At 42.1% G+C, this 14,158-nt stretch overlaps 1 protein-coding gene across 7 annotated transcripts in view; it reads left to right on the plus strand.

The window, feature by feature from the left end:
* Positions 1-300: 300 nt before the first annotated feature.
* The window catches only part of TRAF3IP3 (TRAF3 interacting protein 3), a 74,722-nt gene continuing 60,864 nt past the window's right edge, over positions 301-14,158 (plus strand). For 2 of the 7 annotated variants that reach the window (XM_040424014.1, XM_040424020.1), the window contains exons 1-2: positions 306-435; positions 10,258-10,659. In XM_040424014.1, the coding sequence (XP_040279948.1) occupies positions 10,321-10,659 (339 nt within the window). In that variant the 5' untranslated portion in view covers positions 306-435; positions 10,258-10,320. Of the gene's footprint in view, positions 436-3,482; positions 3,588-3,657; positions 3,792-6,611; positions 6,730-10,257; positions 10,660-14,158 lie in introns of those variants that run through there. The other 5 variants (XM_040424015.1, XM_040424016.1, XM_040424017.1 and 2 more) reach the window with 5 other exon arrangements.

The raw sequence follows: 14,158 nt of genomic DNA on the forward strand, positions 1-14,158 counted from the left end.
ATTTGTTTTGATAAATTACATTTAATAAATTTACTGTGGTTATTTCATGTAAATAGAAAAAGGGCAGCGCCTCATGTGTAATATTTCCTGTAAATAGCCACAAGAATGTTTTCTCCCAAGAAAAAAAAAAATAATTGTAACTTCAGTGTAATAAATTTCTAACGGCAAGGTCAAAGAATGTTCCCTGACACGCTTAGCAAATAAGGAGTTAATCTAATAGAAGATGGAAGTGCCATCTCAGAGTAGGGGAGAAGAGGCGGAAAGTCAGCATCTTGTGGCTTTCTTAATTTCCTGTTTAAACAAATGCACACTACAATGTGACAAAAGAGCGAGGTGTGAAATGTAAAAGTGTCTTTTATGTAGACATCCCTGGAAGCGGTGAGAGAAGCGCATCTGTATGCAGAGGCTGGACATTCATTACTCGGAGCTGCACAGGTAATGGCAATTTTATACTGGGTTTATATGGTGGATCCAGCAAGGCGGGCTGCATGCTGATTTTTTTGAATGAGTTGGACTGTAACTTTTTTACTTCTGTATTTTCATTTTCTGTTATGACAGCAGAGGAAGCTGATGAATGCACAGCTACTGCAGGAAGACAATAAATTCTAGCTTTATACTGTCATTTATTCCACACCAGTTTTTTGGCAATTCTGCCCAAATATTCAAATGTTACACGATCTCACAAACAAGGTTTACTAACTACCGGAAAACAAGCCAACTGACAAGTTTAGCCTCTTGTAAATGTACACCATTTTTGGAGCATAACAACAGGCATAATTGAAGTTTTAGGCTAGTTTCACAAAGTTTTTTTTGTTTTTGTTTTTTTGCAACGTCTCTTTTTTTTTTCCAGGTGGTTTTGCATCTTTTCTTTAGTCAAAAAATACAGCTTCCAGATGTTTGCTGCAAGTTTATGGGAAATGATGATATGCATTACAAGCATGCGTTTTTTTCCCCTCCCATCTGTCTTCACTTGCGTTGCGCGTTTTGGGTTGATGGCATTTTTTAGAAATCATAGTATGCTCTGTGTTTTTTTTTTTTAATTATTTTCTGCCATGTGTCAATGCATGTTGCATTTTTTTTATGGTGTTTCTACAAGCATACTTTACTTTTTAAATACCAATTTTTACTTTATTTTCTACAATATGATTTGAAGGGGACATATGCAACAAAATGTCTTAACATTTGCATATGTTGTGGTCATGCTTTTGATATGTATGTTGGGATGGGCGGATTTGGCATTTCTGTTGCCCCAAGCAAGGTCATAACTGGGTGCCCCCATCACACCACTAAGCTCTGCCCTTATCACACAGCTGAACTCCATCCCTTTGCACCACTAAGCTCTACTCCATCAGTCCGCTAAGCCCCTCTCTCAGCTTAGTAGTATAGGCTGGGCACTTCTGTTAATGCTTTACAGCTAGGAAGGGCCCTCCTTCACCTCTAACCCCCTGTGCAGCTGAATCTGCTGAATACGTTAGTCCGTTTTTTCAGCCAACTGCTCGTGGCTAGCAGGGGCCCCCAAGCAATTGCTTGGGTTACTTGGTGGTAATGTCTGCCACTGTGTTGGGAGAATTTCCTGGTGTATGTGCTGAAAGTTGTTAAAAACAAGATGCTGACAGAGCCATTCTGTAACTGTATCATCCAAAGTGCCTACATAACAGTTACAGCCATTTTAAATGGGCTGTAACACTACAGGGGCCCACCTGCTGTGTGATGAATGTGAAATATTTTTGTGTGCCCCACTCCCACCACATTCTGCACTATCAAAAATACAAGTAGAATACATCACTACATACCTCTAACATCCAGTGATATCTCCTCTGATGTAGATGTTCTCTTTCCTCATCTTCTCCATTAGAAGCAGACCGCCATGATGACATCTTTTAGCCACGTCTCGTCTCTGCACAGTTTACCACACAGACATTGTAGATTTCTCACCAACAGTGTTATCCTGCTGCTGTCCCAAATTGTGTGACTGCTGTGCTCCCCAATGCCCACAAACGCTGCACTGAAGAATTAACATTACCATACAGATAGTCCCCACCATACTAATAGTGCTCCCAAAAGTCCCACCAATTAAAATACTCGCCCAGAGTGCCCTCATTAATAATAGTGCCCCCTACAGTGATAATGCTCCCTGAGAGTGCCTGTTAGTAGTAGTGCCCTCCATATTGTGTCCAATAATAATAATCATCCTCAATAATGCCCCACAGTGCCCTCAGTACTGATAAAGCTCCCCAAAATGCCCCCAGTTGTAATAAGGCCCCCTTAAGTGCCCCCTGTATGAACCTTTTAGTAATAAGGCCCCCTATAGTGCCCCCTGTATGAACCTTTTAGTAATAAGGCCCCCTTAAGTGCCCCCTGTATGAACCTTTTAGTAATAAGGCCCCCTATAGTGCCCCCAGTAGTTATAATTTCCTTTATAGTGCCCACATAGTTATAATGTTTGCTGTATTGTCCCAGTACTTATAATGTCCCTTTGTATTGCCCTCAGTAGTTATAATGCCCCCTGTATTACCTTTGGTAGTTATAATGTCCGCCTGTCATGCCCCAAGTAGTTATACTGCGCTCTGTATTGCCTCAGGTAGTTATAATATCTGAATGTAATGCCTCCTGTATTGCTCTAGGTAGTTATAATATACTGTCATGCCACCACTAGTTGTATTGTCCACCTCCTGTATTGCCCCCAAAATGACAGAAAGAAAAAAATATCTAAGTCCCGCTTCTTGCTTCAGTCTGTGCAGCAGGCCTTTTCTGGCCAGTGACCTCACGTCCCAGCACAATGGCGTCATCGCAACCACCAAAGGTTTCCCTGCTCCAAAGCACTATTCAACTGTATTGCTGTTCTGAGGACAGCAATGCAGTTGTATTTGCGGTAGGACAGTACTTTTGGGGTCTTGGCCTAGTGACACCCGAGTGGCCCACTCCGGCACTGGCCCATCTGGCATTTCCCAGCCCTGTTTCCAGCCACAGTCCCCCCAGATGTGAACTAGCAACAGAAACACTTTCTTCACAGTCTTTCTTCATACTCCTGCATTGCTCTGCAGATCCAGCAGCGAGTGGCAGACCATTTGCCACTCACATGTACTCTTCTTTTAAACAGTCACCTAAGAATCATGCATGGCATTGCATGGCTAGGTACTAGAAAGATGCAATGTCGGTGGTAAATTTTCTGTATATTCCAATTTTTTTCATAGCGTTGGTGCTATATTATTATGATATGTGAGACATTCAGCATGCAAGAAGTGATCTATACTCGTTACTGGTTTAGTAAGATATTATTGCCAGGTGTATGCATAGTTTTTATGTATCATGCATTGTTATAGTCAGTCCACTTTTGCTGGTAAGAAGCCACTAGTATTTCCTCCTTCTATTACATTGAAAATTATCAGTTATAGCAGTGCTGAGAACGTTTCAGATAATATTAGCAAAACACATTCCCATTGCTGTCTGTTGTGCAGAGATAAGTGTCAGAAACTTGCTGGGTGTCACTATAGCTGTCACTCTCATACAGGCTCTCACTATGGTGGTATGTATTTTTACATCATGTAGTTTATCTTCATTCTTATAACGACCTTTGAATTGTAAAGGTAAATTCAGACTATGGAATGTGGTTCATTTTTTCTTCATTTTTGGTAATTACGATAGTAATATGTTTAGCAGATTGACCAGCAGTAAACACGAGGACAGGAAAGTGACGTGTGTGTATATCATCTTCTGGAGAACATAAAGTGGGTCACAGCTTTTTCTTCTTTTGCTGTAAACCTACTGAATTGTGGCTGAATAAATAGTAGATAAGAGCTGGTAAATATATTAGGGTGCAGCTTGTAACGAAAACCAGTTTGTTAACATTGTGCAGCAGATAAAATCTGTATTTCGCATCATCTAGATGAATTGAAAATGTAAAAGTAACCATTTTAACACATATATAATATGTCAATAATACAGTACAATAATTCTCACAATGAAATGATTCATTGGAAAAAGCAAGTCAACGGTTTAGAGTACTTTCACACCAGCGTTATTCTTTTCCGGCACTGAGTTCCGTCCTAGGGGCTCAATACCGGAAAAGAACTGATCAGTTTTATCCTAATGCATTCTGAATGGAGAGAAATCCGTTCAGGATGCATCAGGATGTCGTCAGTTCAGTCTTTTTGACTGATCTGGAGAGAGATTAGGGTACTTTCACACATTGTTTGATTCCGGCAGGTAGTTCCGTTGACTGAACTGCCTGCATGTCATTTTTTCTGACTGATCAGGCATTTTTCAGACTGATCAGGATCCTGATCAGTCAGAAAAAACATTCAGGCAAGTCTTCAGTTTTTTTCGCCGGAGATAAAACCGTAGCATGCTACGGTTTTCTCTTTTGCCTGATCAGTCAAAAAGACTGAACTGAAGACATCCTGATGCAAACTGAACGGATTACTCTCAATTCAGAATGTATGGGGATAAAACTGATTAGTTGTTTTCCAGTATAGAGCCCCTGTGACGGAACTTGCCGGAATGCCAGATCCAGCATTTTTTCCCATTGAAATGCATTTATGCTGGATCCGGCCCCGAGTGTTCTGGCAAAACGGATCCGGCATTGCGGTCTGCGCATGCTCAGACTGCAAAAAATGTGAAAAAAATAAATGCCAGATCCGTTTTTCCGGATGACACCGGAGAGACGGATCCGGCATCTCAATGCATTTGTCATACGGATCAGGATTCTGATCAGTCTTACAAATGCCATCAGTTTGCATGCGTTTTGACGGATCCGGCAGGCAGTTCCGGCGACGCAAGTGTGAAAGTACCCTTACTTGAATATCTGTAAAGTAGTCTATATGTGCTCTGTACAGGTAAATTCCTTTCAGTTGGCATCAGTGGGACCTACTAGGTTCTGGATACGCAGATACAGTATTTCCCATTAATTAGCATTCAAAGAAAGTTAATGCTGATACAGATGTGATTGTCCATATTGCTTCCTTTGCTGGCTTGATTTATTTTTCCATCACATTATACAGGGTTTATGACCACCCTGCAATCCTGCAGTGGTGGCCATACTTGTACACTATAGGAAAAAACGCTGGCCAACTCAGACTCCTATTGTCCCAGACACCAGAGAGGACGCTACATTTTGTGTGCAAGCATGACCACTACTGCTGGATTGCAGGGTGGTCATAACCCTGGAGATAAGCAGTGTATAATGTGATGGAAAAAGGAATCCAGCCAGCAAAGGAAGCAATATTGATGATAACAATTCATTAGTAAGTGGCTTGTATTATCTTTCTCTACATGTTAAATGCCATTTGCAAAAGTGAGACAGTAAAAGTCTCATTAATCTGAGATGAATGAGATCTGCTACAAATCAGATTATCAAAGCTGTTATATAGGGCTCATCATGAAATGCTAAGGGTATTTTCTTCAGTGTGGATTTCATCATGTATTGTTTTCCATGGGAAATCGGCATCCTTATTAGGGTTGCAATAACCAAGCACGGCCACCGCACAGTGTACGGCGCCTGAAAACAACTGCTCATCGGGGATCTGACTCTGTGATTATTGATGGCCTAGTATAGTATAGTCAAGTCCTGGAAAAGCCCTTTAAGACAGTGCTATAGGTGCCATAACTGTTTGCGGTTTGATGTGTCTTCCAGTAGATGGTCTTGCAGTAGTGCTACATGTATGCATCCTCTGTGATGATGGCTGCTGTTTGAAAGAGGGTTATCGAGGGAGACAGACCATTTTATAGAGGTTTTCTAATATTGATGACCTCTCCTTAGGATAGGTTATGATTATCTGATCGGTGGGGGTCCGACTCCTAGCTGCGGAACTCAGAGCGTTCCGGTCTATTCGTAGCATACCCAGTACAGTGCCGTACGTTGTATAGCAGCCGTGTGTGTGATATTGCAGCTCAGTCCCATTTACCTGAAAGGCAATGTGACTGATGGACACCCACCTGAGTGCCATGGTCCCTTCCAGCAGCCGGTAAGTGGAGAGGCCGGGAGTCCGATCAACCACCAATCAGATATTGACGACCTGTCCCTTTAATCTTGTAATTTCTACTAAAATAACATGCACCGTTTGAACATTCAGTATGTCAGAGTGAATATAGGCATTTAGAGGGAGATTTATCAAACTGGTGTAAAGTAGAACTGGCTTAGTTGCCCATAGCAACCAATCAGATTCCACCTTTCATTTTCCAAAGTCGCTGTCAAAAATGAAAGGTGGAATCTGATTGGTTGCTATTGGCAACAAAGCCAGTTCTACTTTGCACCAGTTTGATAAATGACCCACTCAATGTTCATAGATTTACTTTGCAGATGCTGATTTTTTTTGAATACAACATATGAATTTAAAACTGGTTTTCATATTCCTGCCTCCTGCTTGCTTCAGCGGTTTCTACTGACCAGGCGTCAACTTCATTCGTCCCTGAGGCATTATATGACAGAACACTGCTTAGTAAACATGGGCAGAAGCATGCATGATATAAAGAAGACAGGCTCAGGCTCCTGAGACCTATGACAAGAGGAGACATGTATGTGTTACACCTACATGTCAGCCTCCAATCACAAAACACACACGTAGCACATGACCTGCCCCAAAACACTTCATGGTCTCGGGGACGCAGACACAACACAAGGAGACCTTTTCTGACAGAGACCTCAAGTGACTTGCTGCTACTTGGAAGACGGAGCATGTGCTTCACTCAGGATTTCATTCAAACCGTCCTCAGAGTGACAGAAGTGAGAAGGTAAGGACTGGTTTCCTTACTGTTACTTCTCAGTACAATGAAGGAGGCTCTACACATCCATATCTTGCAATGAACAGGGTCGTAGGTTACCTCAGGTCAGTTTTCAGGTAGGTGCTGCATGTCAGTGGATGCAAGGGCTAGGTGTGCGCTGAATGTCCCAGGTTAGAAGTTCAAAATATCTCACGTAGCTTTATCCAATCCTATGGCAGAAGAGCGCGCTTTTGACATACGTTTTGTTACCTTTTCCTCTATTGTATTGAAATAAAGCCGTTTTAGGGTACATTCACACGACCGTATTATTTTTTCCGCGTCCAATACGCATCCGTTCCGCATTTTGCGGAATAGAAGCGGACCCATTCATTTTTATGGGTGAATAAAATGTGCGGACAACATTCAGTATGTTGTCCGCATTCCGCAAAAATATGAGGCATGTCCTACTATTGTCCGTACAGATCAGTCCGCAGCACCATTCAAGTCAATGGATCCGCAAATTGCGGATGACATACGGAATGGTTTCCGTAGGTCATCCGTTTTTTGCGGATCGTTTCCTTATTTTTAAAGGCCTTAATAATTCATTTTTTTTCTCTCTCTCTTTTTTTTTTTTTTCTTACGTTTTTGGCGGACATACGGAAGTCATTTGTCCGCAAAATGCGGATACACGGTTCCGCATTTTTTTGGCCATATTTCGGATGTGTGACCTGACCTACCACAGCTTTAAAGGGGTTTTACCACCTCAAGATTTGTGGCATATCACTTTAGGACCTCCTCCTGTCTCCAGAACCGGGCCACTAAAGTCAAGGAGAGCACTTCATGCGTGTGCGGCATCCTCTCCATTCACTACTTATGAGACTCCTGAAATAGCTGAGTGAGCACGCTCAGCTGTCTTTAGAAGTCCCATAGCAGTGAATGGAGAGCGCACGGTGCATGCACAGCCATCCCTCCATTCACTGCTATGGGGCTTCTGCAAATAGCCAAGCCATAGCTTCACTAAACTTCCATAGCGGCAAATGGAGAGTGGTCGGACTTGCGCTGCTGCTCTCTCTTCACTTCGGTGGTCCTTTTGTAGAGATAGGAGCAGGTCCCAGAGGTGGGACCTGCATCTATCTGACATTAGCGATATCCCACAATTCTTAATAAGGGAAAATTCCCTTTAACTGACCTGAACTCAACAGCATCATAGATCCTGATGATGCTGGGAATTCGGGTCCATGCGAAATGCGTCCATGACACGCTCAGGTGAACCTGGCCTTAAAGGGAATCTGTCATCATCTGATTTCACCAGTCTGTCTCTTATGTGCATACCTCCTGTAGTTTTCGAGGCATATATACTTTATTAGCTGTTGCACTTGTAAGGAAGGAGTCCTCATGATATCCATGCAGCCTAGTATTTTTCCGCTGCAGGATAACCCTGATCCCCGCACTCAATTCATGAATGAGAGGACTGCTTTCACAGAGTTTCTATGATTCTGTACTACAGGGATGTCAAGCTCAGTGTGCCATATTTTGGTTACTCCGAGTCCTGTTCACATCATGTTACAGCCTTTCATAAGACTTATATGTTGGGAGTATTGCTGACGTATACCTCTGATGGAAGACTCAGATATATACCACTGTATAGGCATTCAGTGCCAGACGTCATCCATTGACTCCCACACTAAAATATATATATATATATATATATATATATATATATATATATATATATAGCGTGTTATATGCTTTATTGTAGGCAGCACAGTTGACTATGCATTTCTATAAAAGAAAGAAAAGGTGATATGTCAGGACGATGGAGGAGAAAAGGACAGTCTTTTGGCTTCCGTCGGGTGAATGGAGCCCTATGGATGCATTTGACGTATACACCAGGAGCAGTTATATACGCTGAACATAGGACTAACATGATGTGAAAAACACTCTTCATGCTTCTGTGTGCAATTGGAGGCATTTTGAACTACGATATAGGCTCATTGAGGGAGATTGATCAAAACTGTTATGAAGGAAAACTGCCTTAGGCCCCTTTCACACAAGCCATTTCCAAGCATTGGACTCGCAGCATGTGTCAGCTAGATCACCCGTCCTGACCTCCCAGCACTGACGGGGTAGAATAGCATTATATTGATTTATGATGTAACCCTTAGAGGTCGGAATGTATTGTATAACACTGACATAATGCTGTCAGTGTTATACAATACAGTGCTGGGAGGTTAGGACGAGTGCTCTCGCTGACATACGCTGCGAGTCCATGTAAGGTGGAATCTGAATGGTTTCTATGGGCAACTAAGCCAGTTTTCATTTACCCCAGTTTTGATAAATATCCCAGATAGTCTTATGTGGCACTATACTATGGACTTTCAAAAATAATACATTTTAGTATTTTTTATGCCAGAAATCTTGTAAACAGGGCTTTATACATTCCCACTCCTCAGCATCAATGACTGTCATTAAAGGTGAGAGGAGATTCCTCATGGGCTGTAGAAGAAGAAAGTAGTCCAGGAATAAAGCTGTACAAGTATACATGAAAGCTAGTGAAGGCAACAGCATCCTGGACACACAGACGTCACATCCAGCATATCTTACTGGGAGGACCACATGACAAAAATCTGAAACTAGGAGCAAGTTGCAGACGAAATATCAGGGGTTCTGAACAATGTATGAATGGAGCAATGGATATTGTATCCTGAAACTTAGGCTACTTTCTCACGTGCGTTGTTGTTTTCCGGTATTGAGATCCGGCAGAGGATCTCAATACCAGAAAAAAACGTTTCCGTTTAGTCCACATGCATTCTGAATGCGAAGAGATCAGTTCAGGATGCATCAGGATGTCTTCCTCTCCGTCAGCATTCCGCTTTGTCACCGGTCATAAAAATGGAAGAAAATGGATCCGTCACTGAAAACAATGTAAGACAATGTAAGGAGCCTAAAAAAACGGATCTGTCAACCATTGACTTTCAATGTATTTAGTGACTTTTTTTCCGTTTTGATTTTACACAACCACATCCTAATAGAACGGATGCATACTGATGTGAAAAATAAAAAAACTGATCCGTTTAATTCCGGTATTGAGATCCTCTGCCAGATCTCAATACCGGAATTAACAATGCAAGTGTGAAAATAGCCTTACTGCTTCTTCTATTCACTCAGGGTAACCACTAGCATATCTAAAATATATTTTTCAATGTCAAAGGTGTCCATCGTCTTTAGGGCTGTTCACATTTGTGTTATCTATCTTCTTTAAGGGAAAACAATATTCTTGTCATCAGATATACAGAAAACCCGATGGTCCACATAATTAGTGAATCCATCAGGATTTGTGTAGATATGCTTGAAAACTGATTCATCATAGGAGTCATGATTTTATTATGAACAGAGGCTAAAACTAAACAATATTTGGCAATATTAATTTCAGAAAAAAATAATGTCCAGTCTCAGAACGGATTTATCTTAATAAACTAGTGCTAGGAAGTATGGATTTCCACATGGCAGCCATTTATCAGTATCAGTGTATGTTGATAATTGTTTTTTCTTGTTTAGGATTGACGTCTTCATTGATTTAATGAGATAGGAACATACTGATCGTCTACACTGGAGATAACCATGGTTATTAAAAATGGAAAATCCCCAGTTCGGCAGAAACTAGATACTGAGAATTTTGAAGACAAGTATGATAGAAGACTTGAATTTCATGAAACCTTGAGGAACCGCCACAATACAACCTCTTGTCGACAGGACAATCCTTGCTGGAACAAAGAACAGGAGAGACATTCCCCAAGAGAGCAAGAGTTTTTCAGGAGAAGACATCTTTGGACTGATGAGTCAGGAGACAAAGGAGTAAGGTCTCCTCCTAAGTCAAACAAATATATTAAACACTCTTCTATCAGAGAAAATTTCATTAAAGTGGACAACAAAGATGAAGACGTGTCCACAAGTTGTCAGGTAAAGTCATATAGCTTGGGAGTACAAATCATGCGCCAAAAAGCATACATACATGAATCCTGTTATAGTTATAGTCAGGGGCGGACTGGCAACTTAAAGTGGCCCTGGCAAAAATACTAAGAGTGGCCACATTTTGTAGTCGGGTCCATATTGATGGAAGGCAGGGCCAGCAATACCATAGTGTGGTACATTATTGTACCCTAACAGAGCCAAATACCACAGTCCATCACAAAATACTGCCAGCAGCACTAAATACATCCCCAAACACTTCCAGGCCGGACATGAGGAGGGCCCAGGTGGCCCCCTGGGCATCGGCCCACCGGGAAATTTCCCTGTAAGGTCTATGGCCAATCCACCCCTGGTTATAGTGTACATTTTAGGCTACTTTCACACTGGCGTTTCTGGGTCCGCTTGTGAGATCAGTTTCAGGGATCTCACAAGCGACCTAAAACGGATCAGTTCAGCCCCAATGCATTCTGAATGGATAAGGATCCGTTCAGAATGCATCAATTTGGCTGCGTTTGGTCTCCGTTGCGCTTTTGAGGCGGACACTAAAACGCAGCTTGCAGCGTTTTGGTGTCAGCCTGACGATGCGGAGCCAAACGGATCCATTTTCACTGACACAATATGGTGCAATTGAAAACGGATCCGTCCCCCATTGACTTTCAATGTAAGTCAAGACGAATCCGTTTTGACTCAGACTTTTTTTTTTATGAATAATGCAAACGGATCCGTTATGAACAGATACAAGCGTTTGCATTATCTGTGCGGATCCGTCTGTGCAGATACAAGATGGATCCGCACCGAATGTAGGTGTGAAGGTAGCTTTAGTTATAGGACATGTTCCTGAATGTAGTACAGGAACATGGCTTGTAATGGTCTCTAAATGTGGTTTTTATCATCTGTTTTTTTTCCAACTGGGCAGGGCATACAGCAATTATTACAGGGCATACAGCAATTATTAAAAACATCAGGTTACCTCAAAGTGTACCTGGAACTGTGAACATAACTCTGTTCACGTCTCAAGGCATATTTGGCTGCACAGTTTTTAAAGGTGAAGCATGTTAAAGACCTGTAAACACCCTGCAGTCAAAAAATGCATCTAAAAACTGTGGTAATAAAATCAGTGTGAAAACCCCTACTTAAAGAGCATCTATGACCATGATCAACCCTGTTGAACCAGACATATTGTCTGATAGTTTTGATCGTGGTGACTAAAATGAGCTCTGTTTCTCTGCAATTGGTATTACTGACGCAGATTTTTTTATATTTTTAGTTATATGTAAATGATGTGCTCTGAGCACAATGGGGCTGGTCTAGCCCCGTGGAGCACTGCTTCATCTCCACCTCTCTCCATTGCTAACCCCCCTCCTAGTGAGATTGGCCTTGAAATCTTATGCATCCATCAGTGCAGTGAAGATCACTTGAGGTCATCCCCATTCTGAGATCTTCATTGCACGTGTGCCGATGATACTGCCACCTGTGCATGCACAAGAGTTCAGGGCCAGGCATCGGAGCAGTGAGGATGCCCGGCCCCTCCAATCACACTTGGAGGGAGAGTGGCAATGGGGGGGGGGGGGAAGGTGAAGCAGTATCCCAAGGGGCTAGGCGAGCACCTTATATACATGTAAGGGTACTTTCACACCAGCGTTATTCTTTTCCGGCATTGAGTTCCGTCCTAGGGGCTCAATACCTAAAAAAAACTGATCAGTTTTATCCTAATGCATTCTGAATGGAGAGCAATCCATTCAGGATGTCTTCAGTTCAGTCTTTTTTACTTTTTAGGACGGAGATAATACCGCAGCATGCTGCGGTTTTATCTCTGTCCAAAATTCCGGAACACTTGCCAGAATAACATCTATTGACATGCATTAATGCCGGATCCGGCATATCAATGCATTTGTCATACAGATCAGGATCCTGATCGTCTGACAAATGCCATCAGTTTGCATGCGTTTTGACGGATCCGGCAGGCAGTTCCGGCGACGGAACTGCCTGCCGGAATCCTCTGCCACAAGTGTGAAAGTACCCTTACTAAATATAAGAATTTCTCTCCATCAGTAATACCAATTACAAAGGAAAATGGTTCATTTTAGTTAGCATGATCAATCCTACCAGGCAGTATGCGGATGAGAATATGCCATCTGTTTAGGATTCTTAGGGGTCCATAGAAACATACAGTCAGGTCCATAAATATTGGGACATCGACACAATTCTAACATTTTGGGCTCTATACACCACCACAATGGATTTGAAATGAAACGAACAAGATGTGCTTTACCTGCAGACTGTCAGCTTTATTTTGAGGGTATTTACATCCAAATCAGGTGAACGGTGTATGAATTACAACAGTTTGCATATGTGCTTCCCACTTGTTAAGGAACCAAAAATAATGGGACAGAATAATAATCATAAATCAAACTTTCACTTTTTAATACTTGGTTGCAAATCCTTTGTAGTCAATTACAGCCTGTTGTCTGGAACGCATAGACATCACCAGATGCTGGGTTTCATCCCTGGTGATGCTCTGCCAGGCCTCTACTGCAACTGTCTTCAGTTCCTGCTTGTTCTTGGGGCATTTTCCCTTCAGTTTTGTCTTCAGCAAGTGAAATTCATGCTCAATCGGATTCAGGTCAGGTGATTGACTTGGCCATTGCATAACATTCCACTTCTTTCCCTTAAAAAACTCTTTGGTTGCTTTTGCAGTATGCTTTGGGTCATTGTCCATCTGCACTGTGAAGCGCCGTCCAATGAGTTCTGAAGCATTTGGCTGAATATGAGCAGATAATATTGCCCAAAACACTTCAGAATTCATCCTGCTGCTTTTATCAGCAGTCACATCATCAATAAATACAAGAAAACCAGTTCCATGGGAAGTCATACATGCCCACGCCATGACACTACCACCACCATGCTTCACTGATGAGGTGGTATGCTTAGGATCATGAGCAGTTCCTTTCCTTCTCCATACTCTTCTCTTCCCATCACTCTGGTACAAGTTGATCTTGGTCTCATCTGTCCATAGGATGTTGTTCCAGAACAGTGAAGGTTTTTTTTAGATGTCGTTTGGCAAACTCTAATCTGACCTTCCTGTTTTTGAGGCTCACCAATGGTTTACATCTTGTGGTGAACCCTCTGTATTCACTCTGGTGAAGTCTTCTCTTGATAGTTGACTTTGACACACATACACCTACCTCCTGGAGAGTGTTCTTGATCTGGCCAACTGTTGTGAAGGGTGTTTTCTTCACCAGGGAAAGAATTCTTCGGTCATCCACCACAGTTGTTTTCCGTGGTCTTCCGGGTCTTTTGGTGTTGCTGAGCTCACCGGTGAGTTCTTTCTTTTTAAGAATGTTCCAAACAGTTGTTTTGGCCACGCCTAATGTTTTTGCTATCTCTCTGATGGGTTTGTTTTGTTTTTTCAGCCTAATGATGGCTTGCTTCACTGATAGTGACAGCTTTTTGGATCTCATCTTGAGAGTTGACAGCAACAGATTCCAAA

This window comes from Bufo bufo, chromosome 3, assembly GCF_905171765.1.
Source record: "Bufo bufo chromosome 3, aBufBuf1.1, whole genome shotgun sequence".
Classification (NCBI taxonomy): domain Eukaryota; kingdom Metazoa; phylum Chordata; class Amphibia; order Anura; family Bufonidae; genus Bufo; species Bufo bufo.